The sequence below is a fragment of the Engystomops pustulosus genome, chromosome 2 (genome assembly GCF_040894005.1).
Source record: "Engystomops pustulosus chromosome 2, aEngPut4.maternal, whole genome shotgun sequence".
NCBI lineage: Eukaryota > Metazoa > Chordata > Amphibia > Anura > Leptodactylidae > Engystomops > Engystomops pustulosus.
In genome coordinates this window covers 68,383,280-68,402,589 of record NC_092412.1, presented here as the reverse complement: position 1 = coordinate 68,402,589, position 19,310 = coordinate 68,383,280, and the positions used below count along the sequence as shown (strand labels likewise).

The window sequence follows — 19,310 nt, the reverse complement described above, 5'->3', positions numbered from 1 at the left end:
ATGTTGTGGTATACATAGAAAGTAACTGTATATACTGTGTTTCAGAGGTATATGGCACACACAGGACTGACATGCGTATGTGCAGTGAACACTCCTTTCTTGTCCCCTGTGTCTCTTCATGTGTCCCCCAGCTTTGTTATTCATTTCTGTCTCTGTTTCAGACAGGCTGGGACACATCAGAGAGCGAGCTCAGTGAAGGAGAACTGGAGAAGAGGCGACGCTGTTTACTCCAGCAGCTGGATGATGATCAGTAGATAGATTAGGAGAGTGCACTCTCTGGAGGTTAGGTATTTATGACAGCCAGGACTATACGCAGGGTGCCTGCCCTTGGCCACCAATCAAATCTTTCTTGGATTTCTGAAATCAGAGCAAAAATCTACTTGGACGCCATAAGCGGCATCATTATTCATCATTTGTACTTGGTTTAGACATTTCCCATGTCCATTGAAGTCGGACACAATTAGACCCATGAGCTTACTTTCTCATACAACATCACTCTGGTCGGGTATTGTCAGACTTAAAGAGGCACTAGAAGCTTACTTAAGTAAGCAGCTCCTAGTGCTAAAACAAACGCTGCGGTGTTATCGGAAACCTCTGATAACGCGATCTAACACAGCGGTGAAGTGCAATGTAAACGCCGGACTGCCTCTTCCCCAAACCGCCCCGCTCGCTCCATATGCCGGGGGTGACTGCCGCGCGTCATATGGCAGTCACCACCTCTAAATCCGCCCACAATCCCACCCCCTCATGAATACACCGGACAGCTTTGAGAGCCGTGTACTCCGCCGTGTGGCGGTTGTTTTAGCACTAGGAGCTGCTTACTTTAGTAAGGAGCTCCAAGAGCCAAATTTATGGGTGACAGGTCCTCTTTAAAGGGGTATTCCGGGAATATGAACGTCTGATACAAAAACCCATAATGCTATAGATAAATGAATATTACATACCTCAATGTCATTAGTCATAAAATGGAGCTTAAATAGTCTAATTTTATGATTCACAACATTTTATAGCCTCTCAAAAGTAGGTGGAGTTATCACCAAGATGGCCGCCACTGGAAACTACAAGTCCCATGATCTTTTAGTTCTCAGTAACTCCTCCTGCATCTTATGCTCTGCTCCCAGTAATCATGTAACAGACTGTCCTGCTCTGTTACCATAGTAATGATGTGTAACTGCCATCACCACACACCGGCCATACTGGATGCACTGCAACCAACCGATTACAAATATAGTGATGATCACATGACCTGCCCAGGCAGGTGCAGAACATGTGATGTGGACATGTGACCAGCGGCCATCTTCCGTCCTGTGTCTTCTCCACACGGAGGAAATTAACGGACTGATTAAAGGGCCAGTGGCATTTTAATTCTTCATTATAGTCCATGTCCACCGCATTCTCTGCTAACGGGAGCAACATTTTAAATAACAACTAATTACACATTAGCTTATATTTTAAGTACGCATTTATATATGAATTATGCTGATTCCTGGAATACTCCTTTAATATCTATGAGCTGTAATAACAAACAAAGCCTATAGAAATGAGTGGCGCCGTTCTCAGAAATCCCTGACAACCATTTTTATTCTGTGCTGCTAAACCTCAGCAGGTGTAAGGCTATTCATGATCCCTGTACAGGCCCCGGGTAGGTTCTGGCTGACAATATGTTGTATAATGGAAATATTAATGTTTGTTAAAAAAAAGAAATCCCATTCTCTTTGCAGTGTTCTTACTTATGGTGTTTAGTAGTGTGAATGAGAATGAGCAGAAAATAGAGCGGTTTTTTTATACCATGGCCAACCAGAGGAGATTTGTATAAGAAAAGTTGATAAGACAATGTCATCTTCTGTAGCTTCAGCTTTTACTGTCTCAAGCCAAAAATAATGGACAGGCCAAAATGTCCCTTCTACAGTTAAAACAAGGCTTCAATAACCCTAAAATGAGTGAATGAGTCCCCAAAACTGCTCTGTGTGGACGTGTATGACCTGTACTTCATTCACTTTTATCAGTTGAGACATGGAATAGAAATGCATTTGAGAACAATCAAACCGCCTCTTGCAGCCATTGGCCCACATTTATTAACGCGGCTGCGCCAGTTGTGCGCCGCGACTGCTCTGTGTCCCACAAGACAGAAAAATGTGCGCCTAAATGTGCGTGTTACTGCTTAGTTTGGAGTTTGCACCACATTTATTACTGACATGCACCACAATTCTGCAGTATGAACAAACAAATGGGGCCAACTCCTAGAGACGTTCAGGGGGTGCCAGATTACTGAAGACTTCACCGGCAAAGTGCACACAGTACCGGCTGCACTAGTTTTGTCCCATTGTGGGACAATGGGGGTCATTTACTAAGGGCCCGATTCGCGGTTTTCCGTCGCGTTACCTGAATATTTCCGTCGATTTTCCCTGAATTGCCCTGGGTTTTTGGCGCACACGATCGGATTGTGCCGCATCGGTGCCAGCATGCACGCAATGGAAATCGGGGGGCGTGGCCTTAGGAAAACCCGACGGATTCGGAAAAACCGCTGTTTTTTTTTTTTTTTAAAGTGTTGCTTGACACGCGCTTACCTGCACCCAGGGTAGGACGGTGAACTTCAGTGAACTCCGACGGAATTCAGCGCAGCAGTGACACCTGGTAGACATCGGGCGCACTACCTTGGTGAATCGCCGGAAGACCCAAATCCTCCACAGAGAACGTGCCGCTGGATCGTGTCAGGACTGGGTAAGTAAATCTCCCCCAATGTGTTGCATTTCAAATGCACCCCTAGCACTTTGTGTGAATTGGGCTTCAAGGCGTCATTGGAGAATTATCCACATGATGATACAGCAAGCAATGGGAGTCTGATGCGAATTGGGCATAGGGGCCGTCTAGTCAAACTTCACAAAGCTTTGCCTTGAGACACTTGATAAATATTCCCCACAGTGTTCAGCCAACTTCAACGTTTCTAGCTGCATTTCACTAGTTGTCCAGCAGAGAGCAGTAAAGCTTCAGGGTGATGGGGAAAGCCTTGTGCTGTTCTCCTGCAGTGTATACTGGGAAGTGCAGGGACAATCAGTTATTCATTTACTCTATTTCTTACTGCCTGCAGGATCACTGTAACAAACACCAACATATTCCGCCATCTCTGCAACTCAAAAATACCAATTACATTAGGGGAGGTTAAATTTGGTAGTTGTGTACAAATACATATAAAGGACTCTAATGAGACTAATAAAAAATAAAATACTAGTTGTGAGAAATCAGCTAGTGCCAAATATATTCTGCTCTATCCTATTGACCATTGACAGTCTAAGCGTCAGATAGCATGTTATAGAACAGGAGGAGCAGAGTAGATTGTACATAGTGTCATATCTGCAGACAGCTTGTTATAGAGCAGGAGGAGCTGAGCAGAGTAGATTGCAGATGGGACACTGTACAGACTACATGCCATAGAGCAGGAGGAGCTGAACAGGTCAGGTCTCCATAGTACATATGACAATGATGATGAAGATGATGGACACCACACACATAATAGGGCTCTGCACATTTATTGTCACAAAATAAAACAAAGTAACATAAGAGCGCTAAATACTTTCCTGAAGTCTGACCAAAAGTGAAATAAAAAAAATATGAGCTGTAACAGACAAGTACTGGCATCTAACATACTGTACAAGTAATACACAGAGAAAAGGCACTGGAGCCTCTCGGTAGCCAGAGCATGTCCACCACGATGCCACACGCTCCTAGCAATGGAGAGGCTGGGAATGAACACCATGTAATGATTACAATGAGGATTAGGTAGAATGGCCGCTATGGCCATGTACTAGTGAGTTACCCCTGTCACAGCAATTGTTTCTGGGACACACATCCATCCACAAAGCCCAGTTATGAAACTAGGATTGAAATGTTTTATAAAACCGATTCCATATAGCTTATAAGACAATATGTATGGAGAAATCTCAGAAAGGGTCATCCTAGAAGCTGGAGCATAAGGTGCACGTCTACATGGCCTCTGTCAGCATCTATAATCCAGTCAGCAGGGTTTGGTCCCCATGTTCACCTCCTAGGTGATGGATAGAAGTATATGTGATGAGTGAGCTAGGAGCATGTGGTGCGGTCCCCACTTCATACACCACATATACCTACTAAGAGCATAACAATACATAAGTAGGCAAGGCCCATTCAGCATGACAGTGGTGACAGGAAAAAGCATGGAATGTCTCCGAGATACAGGACGTGATCAGTAACTCCCATATACAGCACGCCGCTGCTCATTACTCTCCTATAAACAAGCTAAATGTGTCACTAAACTTCATAGCCCCCTTTAAACTGCTTTATTAAAATACCTCTTGCTTAGCCCTATATTAGGAATAAAAATTCTTTTATAAACCGAGAAAATGGACAATAAGTTGAGAAATTGACTTTGGCAATTAGTGTCACCGACCACCCGGGGTCCAAGAAACCCTCCAGGCAACTACAGATCAGATTCTGTTCTAAGACTGTACATATAAAGCTCCAGATTTGGACAATTTAGAAATAAATTATCTTTACCAAAAATTAAAAACAGGGCACATTACTGCCCCCTAGACACAGTTATAGGGTAGCACATCAAATCATAAAACCCAAATCCCAAACCTACCAAAATATAAAGAAAAACTTCATTGTGAAGTATGTATGGGTAGGAATGGGGCAGCGCTGCTAAATACTCAGTTCAGCTAAAGCTAAAATACATACATACATATATATATATATTTTTTGATATATAATAATAAAAATGTGCGCACACTGGAAATATTACTGACTGTGCAAGGTCTGTGCATAGTGGATTTCCAAGGAGGTCAAGTTTCCTAAACATGACGGTAACATTGGGCTACCCTGCCAGTATAGGAATAAGTGGGATATTATACGGCTGGCAGGATCATGCAGACCTGAGACATGTCAGATAGGGGGCGTAATTGTAAGAAAGAACGCTATGTCATCATAGTAAAGTGGTCGTCTCCTATGATAGATATGCACAGTATGGTAGTGTGAGTGGGTACAGACCCTATATCATGCCTACTCAGCCTCTACCCTATGACAGAAGGGAATCTGACAGGTGCCCTCAGCATGTACTTTCCATGATCCTTCCTGGTATATCATAAGAATCTGCCTGCGCCCCACACAAATCGGTCACTTTCTGGAACAATCGTCTCTACATTTTAACATCCCCACTATCCAATACTGGAATGTTAAAAGCCATGAAAGGTAAACCACCGACATTACCAAGCCTTCACAATGCTTCACCTCGTGTTCACACTATCCACCTGCAGACTGGGAAACACTAACAAGGCACTTTTTTAAAAATATTTTTTGCAGCAGAGCAGCAGCCAGTACAGATTCAGCAAAGAATATTACAAAATATTTACATTTTTAACAGTAAAACATTAAAAAATATATAAATAGTAAAAAGAAAAAAAATAGTTCTATAATACTGTAGCAATAAGGCACTTTTCTCCTCTGTAAAGTGTCCCGGCTTCTTCATTTCCCTTACAATGTGGAATGGAGGGAGGTGGGCAGCGGAAACTGCTCGGTTCATTTGCTCTATGGCCTTGCGGGGCAATACACAGCACAGCCCTGCGCGACTTCTGATAGGGGAAGTGCTAGATCCGTCGCCAGGCGTTGCGGAGGACCGCGTCTGCTCTTCTGTAGGGCTGATTGCGGAGGTCTGAAAGATGGAAAGCAATAGCTGGTGAGATAAGGATTCACTTTTCAAGAGTGGAGGAAAGCAGATTGGCGCAAGCGGTTAGTGGCGGTTATCCGGTATTTCAAGAAAACTGAACATGCTTGTATCAAGTGGTGGATAGGGGGTTAAGGCAGAAGGAAATCTCCTTATAGTCCTATGCTGAGGTATTACTCAATGTCCTCTACGCTGGTTATATATACATTGGGGCATTAGTTATAACCCCATGCAGCAGCTTCATCCAGTATCTAGGTGTGATTGTGTTATGTGTGGTATTTGTAGTGTTTACTAAGTATTTCACCTCCCAATAAGGCAACATCAGTGAAATACACTGTAGCGAGCAGCATCTCTTTCCATCTCAGAGGTCTGTCATTAGTTGTACACCGGATATATGTATATGTATTCTAGTCCAACCCATAAACTTGGGGCTTAAAAATGCAGTAAACACAGACTTCTTACAAGAATCAGCTCGTTCCTTAAGCAGAAGGAAGCAGCATAGCTTGCATTAGCTGGTGCACATACAGTTTCTTACCCTCTACAATACGAGAGGATACTACAGATGAATCTTCCTGGAGCTAATCTGAGAGATAAAATAAAACATGGATATACATGTGTATTCAGGAACGAGCTATGCTGGTCCCAATGTCAAGAAAATGAGTAGTGAGAAGGATACCATGATAGCAGTTGCCACCATACCAAGAAACTCCCCATAGATGCAAAACAGTAAGGGGAGATGTCCAGCAGTGCCCGTGCCCACAAATCTGAACATACTGAGCCCAGAAGTTATTTCTAAAAGGCAACGGGTATATGTTGTGGTAGGGCCACAATAAGAGACATCTCCCCTCTATATGATTGCGCTCACATTACTTATAGACAAGTATATATGTAACACATGCATAGGATATTACATATATAACAGATCTACAGAACACTATAAATGTGTTCTCCATGGTGTAAATACATGCAGTCAGGTGCATTGCAGATTAGTAAGTGACTGTAAGGTTAATGCATAGAGCCCGGGCATGCAGTCCAGCGTTGTCCAAGAGAGCCGTCCATGGCTGAACAAGGGAGGTGACAATGCATGCAGGAAGAGAGTGCAGGTACCGTTACATACTTTTTAAAAGGCACTGGGCTTAACAGTTTGAATCCTCAAAAAGGGATGTGTCACAGAAGAACCGAGAGCCCCTCTTGGCTGTCCTGGCTGTGAAGGGGACACTCTTCAGGACTGCAGCCATCAATGTGGGTTGAGGAAATAGAGAAATATATATACAAGGTCAAATATCGGCAAGTCTTATGAGAAGCTGTAGACATCCCAGGAGTGCAGAAACTGTCGTATGATGGAGAGATAACTCCATGGGATGTCTGAGGCTGGAGGAGAAATATCCATTATTACACCTGGATTACAAACCCACCTGTGATTATGTCCTCAATGGTTCCATCCTTTCCTTCATACACAGGGCGATGGTCCTTGGCCTGCCTCTTCCGCAGCTCAGCTATTAAATCTTGTTGCTGACGCTTATTCTTTTGCATTGGAGACTAAAGGAGGGAGAACAGATGCTTAGTTGATTGACAGCATAATATACATGCCTTGTGCCTATGGACTGATAATATGGATTATATACCTTAGGATCCATCTTCTTTGCCTCCTGGGCTAGTAATTTCTCTCTTAGTACCTCCTCTTGCTTCTTCCTCATCTCATTCTCTTGCTCAGCATCCTAAATAGAAAGCAGATGCCATTAGTAATAGAGAACACTCTCATCCTTAGCTTCTTCACATTGCCAAGGCAGAGTAGTATCAACATTCATGTTACATTCTGTAAAAATCTGCAGCAATTTCCCATGAAAATTAAAAAAAACATCCACCACAAATCGGCATGGATGGGACCTATACATGGAGCTGGTCAAGTCTGCAACTTTCAGATGACCTTTACAGAGTCTCATTTAGTCCGGTTTCTTTTATAAATTGTTTTATGGATTGTGTATGTCATGTAAGGGTAGACTGTATACAAGCACTGCCTGGTATCTGAAGGTGTGCCCCTCCAGATTTGTATGTGCCAGGATTATCAATGGAGCTGTGTGGAGTTACTATGTGCACACTTGTGCAGCCCCTCTGCCCGGACAAGGCTTCTACGCAGTTACTGTTCAGGTGACCACACCCTAAGGACCTTTTCCTGCTAGAACAATGACAGGAAAGAGCCTTTCTTCTGGGTTTGAGGACACACATTATACACACAGGTGCCTCTACAGGCTCGCATACAAGTCTATGACACAAGGTTACTCTCTATACCTTATAGGATTTGATGAATCTGGCGAATACTGGAAAGAAAACAGAGGGCGGCGTTGTCTTTGGATTTTCTCCAAAGTAATGCACCACAGCTGCGTACGCTTCCTGCAGGGGAGAAAAAGAGGAGATCTGGAGATACTGCTCCCTTCTAAGAGTACACAGAACTTCACAAGTCTATGTTTCCTGCAGGCTCAGAGGAGGGAAGGGTGGGAGGGGGATCACAGTGGGACGAATTGCTATAAATACCAAGACAGCAGAGTTAGACAGAGCAGGAAAAAACAGCTGATGGAGAAAAACAATACACACAACTCAAAAATATGGTGTAACGCAAAAGAGGCCCAGACAATGTGGGCATTCACTGAGAACCACACATGCAGGATCAGTAGGATCATGGTTTTCTATGGACTTTCATGTGACTAATATACTATACCTCCGCTGTCCTAGCGTCCTTCTGAAGCTTGTCTAGTTTCCCTTCATTTGTGCTCACAAAATTCTTCAGAATGCTGTTATCATGGTGGCTGCTCTCCTTGCGGATAAGGTCCATTCCCTTTCCCAATTCCCTGACATCCAGTAAGACATTTTCTAGGGAGACTGCAAAAAGAAATGGAATTACGTCCAGCCACTTTATGCCCGCACAGAAAACATTGTACTTTCAGAGATCAAACAGATGAATGGTCACTGCAAAACATTCATGTGTTCTCAATAGGAAGAAATATGGCACCGGATTATTACATGTGGGAACAAACTACATGCCCAAATCATCCTTCTCCCAATATCTGTTGGGACAAACCCATACACATTAGATATAGTGGTTTTGAGAACTGGAAATAACTTACAGATTTCTTTTATATTTATAATATTTACTCATAAATAAAAAGACTTAATATTTAGGTCAAATTCATCTGATATGTTCGCATTAAGGATAGCCTTTGATACATGTTACGTGAATAATAGCACTTGAAAAGATCCTTGTATCCTCTCATTATAATGGATGGCTCCTGATCAAGGCCTGACTGCCACAAAGTGTCTCTCTATACCTCAGGCCATTGTCAGGGATTAGGCAGAAAGGGCTGCACAACGTGGATATAATAGAAAGCAAACAATGTCATCCAATTGTTATACAAAAGCCCCCAAGTCAGATTCCACTTCAGGAACAGTAGTGAGAAATATGGATGAGATCAAAGCAGCCACAATAATGTATGGTATGGATGAGGCGCAATACAGTGAAATTGGATTTAGTTTATAGATATAAACTATAGATATTTTTAAGGCGATGCTATCAGAATAATGTTCTCACCCGCTGCTGCCTTCTCCACAAAGTGAAGCTCATTGTAGAATGTGGCCACTTCAGGATACTTCTCCTTGCAAATCAATGCAATGTAGTTTAACAAGGTCATTTTCCTGTCTGTTGACTTTGTGTCTTGGAGCTAAAAACACAATATGAGACATAAGAATATCATATAATAATTCAGACTCTTCTGCTCTGCTGAGATCTTCAGTGATAATGACAATCTTACCAGATCCAGGCTCTGGAGTTTGAACCCGTAAACGGATCCTCTTTTGCTGCTGTTCATGTAGTTGCCTAAAGCGAGGATAATCTGCACATAAAGAAGATGCGGCGGAGTTAGTACAACTTTTATCTGATCACAAAGCATTTAATACATTTTACTACTTATCCTCAGGCCGTCACCCACCTCCAGCATTTGTTTCAACTTTGGAGAGGATTTCACTGAAGCTGACGCTGCAATCACCGCATTAAGTTGCTGAAATGATAGAGAAGACATTAGTTCCATATACAAGAAACTGATGCATTTATTCCAAGTAATTCATGAGACAAGACATGTATATTGGTTACGGCATGAGCACTTAGTATACAATATTGGGTATGACAAAACATCCAAAGCTGGGTTCACATCTGCCTCATAGTTGCCATGAAAAACAGAGACCATAGTGCAGTGTGGGATCCATCACACAAGAGATAACAAGAATGATCACATTGACAATAGTTTAGCACCTATATAATAAAAAACTATGGATTTGTGGAGAAGCCAACATGTGAACAGAGCCTTAAAATCCTGCAAGGATAACATAATGAAGCTAACAAGTACCGGCAGTCCCGGGTTGTGTACAAGATGGGTTCTTTAGGTTTGTTCTTAAGTTGAATGTATATTTTATAATTGTAACTCAACAAAAGAAATTTTTTGGTCCAAGTGACATTTGGATTTCTAAATTTAATGCTGTCATGGACACAAAGATTATCAATAAAACTTATATACAGACACCTTACAGTTGATCATTGAAGCTTTGGACTAAAGTAAAACATCCAGAGAGCTTCACTAGAGGTTACACTGGCAAAGAGGTCAGTCTGTAACTAGAGTGTCTGTAAGTACATTAATTTGTGAAAGGACGGCGGTGTAAGATTTCCCAACTATCAATGTATTTCTAATGAATCATCTAAATCCATGTCAGTGATAAGGCAGTGATAATACGTGATAGCAATGTCTTCATACCGGTGTGAGCAGCTGCAGGTTCTCATTGAAGTTACCCATGAACGTCATGATAGACATTCTCTGGGAGAGACGTTCCACTTTACTGAAGAGCATCATAAATCGGTCCTCATCAGAAAGGTCCTCAAGAGGCTTCCTCTCCTTCTCATACTGTCTCAGCAACTTAACTTCTGCCTCTGTGGGAAGGAAACGCACCAGGCACTCCACAAAATCCACAGGTATTGTCCGCAAGTCGAACCTGTAATGAAGCCAGAGGAAATTATTTGATAAACTTCTAAAATGTAATATTTTATTAGTAAGATTCTGAAAGTCTCTGTGAACAGGTAAATTTAGCCAATATCTAAAAGTATTAGCCTACGTTTGGATGGCTTTGCAGATCTCCTCCGTTGTCCTCCCGGCTTTACGTAGAGTGATGGCCAAGTTCTTGGCTCGGTTTGCTTCCAGAAGAGTCACCTTGCTTACAGACTTTTGAGAAGTTTTACTCTTGGGGCAGGTCAAATCTATAGCAGCTCCCTGTGCTTTGGTCTTGAAGAGATCTTCAAATTTATCCATATCCAGATCCTAGAGCAGACATGAAGGACTTGGTAACATAGCCTGAAGCCAGGAGTGAGGTCCGCTTAAACACTTAGTAATAATTTTTTAATAATGAGGTATCATTTAAAAATGTATTCATAAAAATTGTCTTTTCTAGTAAATACTACCATCCCTTCTTACCAAATATATTTCTCATGATGATAAAAAGAACCACAGGGGAGGTGGGAAACTACAGGATTTGGTTAGAGGGGTTGGTTTCAGTGGGGAGAGCCGAGGGGAAACCTCAAAAGTGTAAAAGTCATCATTAATATTACCTGCCTACATAGATATCTACCAATATAAGTACACACGGTAGAAGAAGAAATACTACACAAAGTTGTTTCACCTGTAAAATGCGCTCATCATCAAGATCGCTGAACACTGTCCCGCTGATCTGGTTGGGCTTCAGTGCCGTCCAGTTAAACACAGGCAAGCGGAATTTGGTTTTGATTGGTTTCTTGATTCGGATGGCTGAAATGAAAGCATTACGGTAAGTCGCTGGGTCATCAATAGTCGAGTAACATTCGGACGGCTTTCTGCAGTACCTACCAGATAATCCAGTTGTGATAATTACAGGACAAGAGGATGGAAGTGGTGGTGGTGGAGGACATTTATCTAGAGGACAAAATGAAATACCGTTCATGAATGACAATGAGTACACATGGACAACCCTGAAAGACGGAATTACATTAGTGAATATTCCAACAAATCTATAATAGACCCAATCATCTGCCAGCCAAAAACAGTGCTGGTCTTGCATACGTATTCAATCAAGATGCATTCATAAGCCATACTATATAAGGGATGTAACATAATAGAAATCAGAAGAATGAATGAGGCTGTTGGTCCGGCATTAGGTGCAAATACTATCAAACAGTGGGTTATTAGGTACAAAATTATTCCCTAATAAGTATATTCTATTTCTATAGGAAACTAGAATGCAGTTTCCGGGGTTTATCATTTTTTCTGATGTTGGTTTATATTCATTGTCTAAAAAGGGAGCAAAACTATGGCTGACAACATTGTAAATTAAAAATAGTGACCTTCATAGAATAAGGAACAGAAGAGAAACATAGTGGCCATTACAGAAAAACAGTGGCCATAATAGAACATGGGGCATAATAGGGGTGGCCATGACAGGGGTTGATTTGGGGTTCTAGCTAATCTTGTCATTGCGAACATACACATATAATATATACATGTGTACATATATGACTAGTGAAACACCATCAGGGTGGTGACTGTGTAACCAGTACTACCAATTTTACACTTTTGCTTTAGGATAATCTAACATTTAAAATATTTTTGCAGTTACGTTGAGAATCAAAGTGAGTTACATATAAACATCTTTTCAGCATAATACATTTTCACCCTTACTTTGCATAAGTGGAGGTGGTGGTGGCGGAGGGGGAGGAGGTGGCGGAGGTGGAGGTGGAGCTGCAGGAATCAATGCAGGGGCTGGTGGTGGTGGTGGAGGAGGTGGTGGGAAATCTGCAATCATAGACAAATCTCCACTAGAGCTCCCAACAGATGTAAGAGCAGTGCCAGCAGATCCCCCCTGCTTCTGCTGATGTAAAGCATTGGCCTGTTCCAGCTGGCGGAGATGCTGAACAGCTTCCTCCTTTTCTTTGATGATTTTCCTTAGTGTGTTCACTTGGTGGCTTGTTTTCTCATATGTTTCCTAAAGAAATGATGCTTACAGTCAAGCTATCAGTCAATCAGTACTAATTCACAGTAATTCACAGTGAAATTTGCTGCTGTATCACTCAAGTACATTATAGTACCGGTAAACCCACAGTATACAAGACTATATCATATCCCGGAATACATCCCACATGTAGTAGTCATGCTCAGGGTCTCACCCTCATAAGCTCTAGATCCTTTTCACGTTGCAACAAGGTCTTCTCCAGTTCTGCCACCCGCATCATGTTCTCATTCTCCAAATCCAGCAGCTTCTCAGTCATCTGGCGAAAAATCATGGCTTTAAGAATTAGATGTGCAATGTCTATCATAAGTACTAAACGATTTCCAAGAGGCAGCTCTGTTCTTCTTTACCACAAGTTTAAACTAAGAAGATTGATCTGGTTCTCTGCCATTAAACAAGATACGCAAAAAAACCCTAGAAAATTCCCAAACTTTCAAAGGGGAAGGATGAGATCACGCGCACACACACATACACACATCTTTCACTTTCACATGTGGAGTGCTGCAATCTACAACCATTCAGTACTGTACTATGGAATTTCCTCACAGGATTACAGTTTGTGGAGACTTCAGCTGTTGAAGAGCAAATATAGCAAACGCGGAATAATATATGAGAGTATAGTTTTGGATAGAAAAGCATGGTTATCAGTATATCATCAATGGTGTTTGACAACCAGTTAGCCCTTACAACAAGAACCACTAGAGTGGACAGAACCACAGGCCCAAGACTCTGCCCATTATCAAGTGCTCTTCTCCAAGTAACACTACCCAAGCACTGACATTATACAAGAGCCCCCTGCACTACACAGTGCATGGTGGGGGACAGCGAACCCCTATATGTATATAGTATGATTCCAATTCATAAATGTCTCATATTCTGCAGTCTACATTGCATAATCTGCAAGTAATATACAAATTTGTGTCCATAGATCGGATTAGAATTAGATCAGAACAGAACTCTTGTGTCTAAAAGATTTACATACATGAGACAGATGTTCCTCCAACTCTTCCACTTTCTCAAGTGCAGCATTCTTGGTCTCTGCATCTTCCAATAGACCCCCAACATCAAACACATTGTCCAGGTAGGCCTGGATCTGAACCAGCAGCTTCTCACTCTCTGTGTGCTTAGACTTCTGTTGAATAAAAAAGAAATGGCGTCAAATCACGAGACGCCAGAAACCTCTTTTGTATTTCTCAATGGTTTCCAAAAGATATGTTTTGATCCTTACCTCCAGGAATTCTTCAAGGCCCAACTTGGTGAACTCAAACTGAAGATGTACACGGAAATTCATGTCTTCCACAGAGTGAACAACAATGTTAATGAACTGCATACAAGCGACCTGTGGGGACAAGAGCTTTCTGTAACAACTCAACTTTTTGGCATCAGAATAATAAGCAGAGATTTGTTCCTTCACCTACCATGAAATCGATGTTGCTGTCCTCATTCCTGAAATATTCCATGAGCTTCTCAAAGCGATGCTTTTCTTTACAGACCTGGAAGGAATCGATCAGGATCGATAAAGCTTAGAATTATTTGCGAACACCTATTTACATGCTGGCTATAGGACTACAGGGATAAAAGCAAACACAACGTTTCACCTCAAAATTCCCCAACATACAGTCCCAAATGATGGACATTTAACTAGGGGGCTCTGGAAAGACCACAATCAAGGACACTTAATTTCTATTAGTACCTCTTTAAAGTTATCAAAAGCAGACAGAATGATTTCATGCCCTCCTCGGACAAGACATACAGCCGCCAGCAGTTCTAAGACCAGGGCTTTAGTCCTAGGGGAAAAAAAATAAAAAAATTAAAGTAAATTTTAAAAGTACTAGTATGCACTGAACTGTCAACTATTACACACAATATAAAGGGGTGGTCCATCCATGTGAATATAATATATATATATATATATATATATATATATATATATATATATATATATATATATATATATATATATATATATATATATATATACACATACACATACATAGGCCACTTTATTAGGTACACCATGCTAGTAACGGGTTGGACCCCCTTTTGCCTTCAGAACTGCCTCAATTCTTCGTGGCATAGATTCAACAAGGTGCTGGAAGCTCCTCAGAGATTTTGGTCCATATTGACATGATGGCATCACACAGTTGCCGCAGATTTGTCGGCTGCACATCCATGATGCGAATCTCCCGTTCCACCACATCCCAAAGATGCTCTATTGGATTGAGATCTGGTGACTGTGGAGGCCATTTGAGTACAGTGACCTCATTGTCATGTTCAAGAAACCAGTCTGAGATGATTCCAGCTTTATGACATGGCGCATTATCCTGCTGAAAGTAGCCATCAGATGTTGGGTACATTGTGGTCATAAAGGGATGGACATGGTCAGCAACAATACTCAGGTAGGCTGTTGGGTTGCAACGATGCTCAATTGGTACCAAGGGGCCAAAGAGTGCCAAGAAAATATTCCCCACACCATGACACCACCACCAGCCTGAACCGTTGATACAAGGCAGGATGGATCCATGCTTTCATGTTGTTGACGCCAAATTCTGACCCTACCATCCGAATGTCGCAGCAGAAATCGAGACTCATCAGACCAGGCAACGTATTTCCAATCTTCTACTGTCCAATTTCGATGAGCTTGTGCAAATTGTAGCCTCAGTTTCCTGTTCTTAGCTGAAAGGAGTGGCACCCGGTGTGGTCTTCTGCTGCTGTAGCCCATCTGCCTCAAAGTTCGACGTACTGTGCGTTCAGAGATGCTCTTTTGCCTACCTTGGTTGTAACGGGTGGCGATTTGAGTCACTGTTGCCTTTCTAACAGCTCGAACCAGTTTGCCCATTCTCCTCTGACCTCAACAAGGCATTTCCGCCCACAGAACTGCCGCTCACTGGATGTTTTTTCTTTTTCGGACCATTCTCTGTAAACCCTAGAGTTGGTTGTGCGTGAAAATCCCAGTAGATCAGCAGTTTCTGAAATACTCAGACCAGCCCTTCTGGCACCAACAACCATGCCACGTTCAAAGGCCTCAAATCACCTTTCTTCCCCATACTGATGCTCGGTTTGAACTGCAGGAGATTGTCTTGACCATGTCTACATGCCTAAATGCACTGAGTTGCCGCCATGTGTTTGGCTGATTAGAAATTAAGTGTTAAAGAGCAGTTGGACAGGTGTACCTAATAAAGTGGCCGGCGAGTGTATATACACAAGTTTGGACTGGGTTCACACCTGTGCTCACAATTCTGATTCTCTTTTCTGGTAGAGTAACTGAAAAGGTAGTTACAAGACTGCTGGACACCCACTGCATCTAGCAGACCATACAGTCATTTCATTGGGATATCTGGCACATCATGGGAGTATTATTGGTGAGGTGAGCTTTACACCTTTTCTTATTTTATAGCATTATAAACCAGATAAACATGTATAAAGTACAAACAAGACTTGACCCACCAGAAAAAGATTTCTCATCACCTGTCACTTTATTTTAAAGCTGACGTACTCCTTGAAAATCCTGCACCAATTTTTCTGATTATAAGCGTTCTATCTAAACATATACATTGAGAGGTTGAATAGGTTGTATACCACCAGAGGGGGAGGGCACCACTATAATTAATAAAAACTTCCATAATATACATGACATATAGAATATAGAAGTGTTTATAGTGCATTTCACTAAGCAAGTGCAACTAAGCAAGTGAGACTCCGAGGAGAAGCCGCGGTATAGCAAGCTACATGATATATTATAATGTACAGTATGCAGGTTACCTTGGATTCTTGTTGTTTAGGCTGAGAGCAATTTCATTGACCGCATGAGGATGAGACATTACCAGATTGAAGCCATACTACAACAATGGAAGAGAAGAGAGTTATTCATGTCCTGCAAGTTGGATGTTGTAACTCGTATTGAAGTAATATCATACTTTATGAACAGATTTCTTCATACCTGATAGTTCATAATAGCCCGGAGGCACATGATGCACACGTGTACGTCGTCCTTCTGACTGACCAACCGGGAGTTTTTCAGGGCTTTCTTTCCTGGCAATGTATTGTAGCTGCTACTGGGAGAAAGCCATTGGTCAAGGTAAGTGAGCTGCCCAAGCATATAGTGGGAGATGAGATTATAGTCAAGTGTTGGTTAATACTTTTGGATGGTGCCTTCCAATGAAGGTAAAGCCTGATGTAAAATAGTGATTATAATGTGGGAGGATTCTTGTGGCAGTAACACTCGAAAATTAAAGAGGTCTCTCAATGTATAAGCTGCAGTATATATTATCAGAGTAAGGAAGTACAATGAGTCATAGATGAATTTCTATCTGTGCATTGAATAGAACAGTTATGTGATGCTTCATCATTCTCACAACAGGCAGACCAATGCGAAATTCAATGAAGAATAATCTGGGCATCAATAGAGGAAGAAGAACCAGCCGGGAGCTTATCAATAGACAAGGACCTCTTTTATTTCAGTGTGCTACTTGCTCACATTTTCATGAATGGATCAGATATGGAAAAATCACAAACATGGCAATATTAGCAGGCTGGCTGCAGGGACCAGGAGCTAGCACACAAATACATACCGGAGCACAGACTGGCGGGCAGAGCGAGCGAGGCCGTTGGTGAAAGGGGCAGGGAGGGCGTTGGGATTCTGCAGATCCTCGATGGATCTGCTCCACGATTTTGACTTTTCAACCAAGCCATCCTCCCCGTTTTCCAGGCCATCAAAATCAAACCTACATCAAAGGGATACAGAAGAAGCTTGAGCGGCCAGGGGGCAGAAAGGACTGGATAAAGCAAAGCTACAAGGCGGCAGAATGGTTTCCAGACTGAAAATGTGCAATGGCTGGGACCATAAACATAGACAACTGCATACGCAGCTCCAGATGGAAGGTGGTGCAGGGTGGAATCGGTTATTGGGAACACATGCTCCTACTTCAGCACCGAGAGACACGACTGTACAATGGATTATTATCAGAATGTAGACGCTGATCATCTCTGTACTTACATAACCGCGCACTGTGCAAATGAGAGATACTCCACCAAAACATCCAGGCCCTTGTTGTCATTGTTCAAGAACTCTCGCACCCACCTGCAAAATAAATCGCACAGATCTGGGTCACAAATGTACAGGTTCTGTTCACCTCAGCCGTGCGCCGGATCAATAGCATGATGGACCTGAGTGACTTATAATGGGGTCTGGTAGGTTCCGTTTCCTACTTGGAATAACAGATGTAACTACTGGTAGGACATATATATAGTTTTTAAAGACCTTAAAGGAAATCATCAAAATCTTTCATCACACACCAGGGACACTTACTCATTGATCCAGGCTCTGTGACTGCTGTAATCTTCTTATATTTGATATCCATGGCTTCCTTCCTTCTAAAATAAACTAATGAGCCTGGAGGGCTCAGGAGTGTGTTACCATAGCCTCTCAGTGCTGTAGTTTTGCAGGCCATTACAGTGTGAAAGGACTTTCCCCCTCCCTTGGGATTACTGTAATCTCACACATTGAAAGGGGAAAGTGCCAGGGAATATTGCAGGGGGGGGGGGGGGCAGAGGTGGGTTAGACAGCCTAACAGCCTTTGAATGTGCAGCACAGAGGGGCTCTGGTCACACCCTTAGGAGACCTTCATAAGCATGATTATAAAAGTTTATTTTAGAAGGGGGGAGGGCATGGATAACTTATATAAGAGTATTAACACATCACTGTGCCTGGATCTATGAGTAAGTGCCACTGCTTTATCATGATGGATTTTTCCATGATGGTAGATTTTCGTTAAAAGTATCCTTACTCATGTAATCCTACTAGTTTAATGTCCTCAAAACAAAGGCTTATATACACAAGCACTTTAAACTAGAAACACAGACTGCCAAATTGTGTGGGAGGAGTCGTCCCTGGGGAATTCTGGGAGGGTCCAGCTCTAAATCATTGTGAATGCAGATATTGTAATATGTTAATAAGTTATAAACCTAATGGAAGAGTTTTAGGAAAATTTAAATGCTGAAGCAGAAATGGAAACAGGTGACTTTGAAGAAACGTTGGATGACTGAAATCTACAGTTTCCTTGTATACTAGTAGGTAGACGCTGTTTTCTCTACAGATTTAATAGCCTCATACAACTTCCAGGATAATAATGTCCCCATTGACTGTGTAATTGACAGCCCAGAGAGGATAACCCCCAGTCTGTGCACTGACACAGTGAAAATATACTCCAGGGTCTCAGCTATGCCAGCAAACTAAATAAACAGACATGAAGCTTCTGCGCTCACGGACTGTTGTGTCTGAGGATCCGTAATTATCCAGCAGTCACAGGATTAGTCAGCAGTTCAATAGCAGAACATAATGATATCAATATGCGGAGGAGCAGATAGCCCAGAGCACTGTATAGCGGGAATGCACCACAGGGATGCGGATGACCAGCGCCTCCACCTTCTTATCATATTGATAAATCTGTACATCAGTGCTAAAATATTATCCAGGAATCGGAAAACATATGCCTCTCCTGATACCTCCCTATATGCAATCATCGCCCATACTCTGCACCGGTAA

The 19,310-nt window shown here is 42.2% G+C and overlaps 2 protein-coding genes across 14 annotated transcripts in view; one reads left to right on the top strand and one right to left on the bottom strand.

The window, feature by feature from the left end:
* Window positions 1-19,310, top strand: part of PRPF40B (pre-mRNA processing factor 40 homolog B) — a 74,723-nt gene that overhangs the window by 48,724 nt on the left and 6,689 nt on the right. For 3 of the 6 annotated variants that reach the window (XM_072135188.1, XM_072135187.1, XM_072135185.1), the window contains exon 27: window positions 162-752. The exons of 1 other annotated variant lie outside the window; for it this stretch is intronic. In XM_072135188.1, coding sequence (XP_071991289.1) covers window positions 162-254 — 93 coding nt within the window. In that variant the 3' untranslated portion in view covers window positions 255-752. Of the gene's footprint in view, window positions 1-161; window positions 753-17,126; window positions 17,366-19,310 lie in introns of those variants that run through there. 2 more of the 6 variants (XM_072135191.1, XM_072135186.1) reach the window with 2 other exon arrangements.
* Window positions 3,512-19,310, bottom strand: part of FMNL3 (formin like 3) — a 65,647-nt gene continuing 49,848 nt past the window's right edge. For 3 of the 8 annotated variants that reach the window (XM_072135176.1, XM_072135177.1, XM_072135173.1), the window contains exons 5-27: window positions 17,763-17,846; window positions 17,338-17,490; window positions 16,707-16,821; window positions 16,529-16,605; window positions 14,460-14,553; window positions 14,185-14,259; window positions 13,995-14,105; window positions 13,749-13,898; window positions 12,924-13,025; window positions 12,439-12,742; window positions 11,611-11,676; window positions 11,408-11,532; window positions 10,847-11,049; window positions 10,492-10,726; window positions 9,676-9,744; window positions 9,499-9,579; window positions 9,279-9,408; window positions 8,412-8,572; window positions 7,985-8,086; window positions 7,321-7,413; window positions 7,111-7,234; window positions 6,813-6,923; window positions 3,512-5,683 (exon numbers count right to left, since the gene is read on the bottom strand). In XM_072135176.1, the coding sequence (XP_071991277.1) occupies window positions 6,832-6,923; window positions 7,111-7,234; window positions 7,321-7,413; window positions 7,985-8,086; window positions 8,412-8,572; window positions 9,279-9,408; window positions 9,499-9,579; window positions 9,676-9,744; window positions 10,492-10,726; window positions 10,847-11,049; window positions 11,408-11,532; window positions 11,611-11,676; window positions 12,439-12,742; window positions 12,924-13,025; window positions 13,749-13,898; window positions 13,995-14,105; window positions 14,185-14,259; window positions 14,460-14,553; window positions 16,529-16,605; window positions 16,707-16,821; window positions 17,338-17,490; window positions 17,763-17,846 (2,746 nt within the window). In that variant the 3' untranslated portion in view covers window positions 3,512-5,683; window positions 6,813-6,831. Of the gene's footprint in view, window positions 5,684-6,230; window positions 6,279-6,812; window positions 6,924-7,110; window positions 7,235-7,320; window positions 7,414-7,984; window positions 8,087-8,411; window positions 8,573-9,278; window positions 9,409-9,498; window positions 9,580-9,675; window positions 9,745-10,491; window positions 10,727-10,846; window positions 11,050-11,407; window positions 11,533-11,610; window positions 11,677-12,438; window positions 12,743-12,923; window positions 13,026-13,748; window positions 13,899-13,994; window positions 14,106-14,184; window positions 14,260-14,459; window positions 14,554-16,528; window positions 16,606-16,706; window positions 16,822-17,337; window positions 17,491-17,762; window positions 17,847-19,310 lie in introns of all 8 variants that reach the window. The other 5 variants (XR_011853107.1, XM_072135174.1, XM_072135175.1 and 2 more) reach the window with 5 other exon arrangements.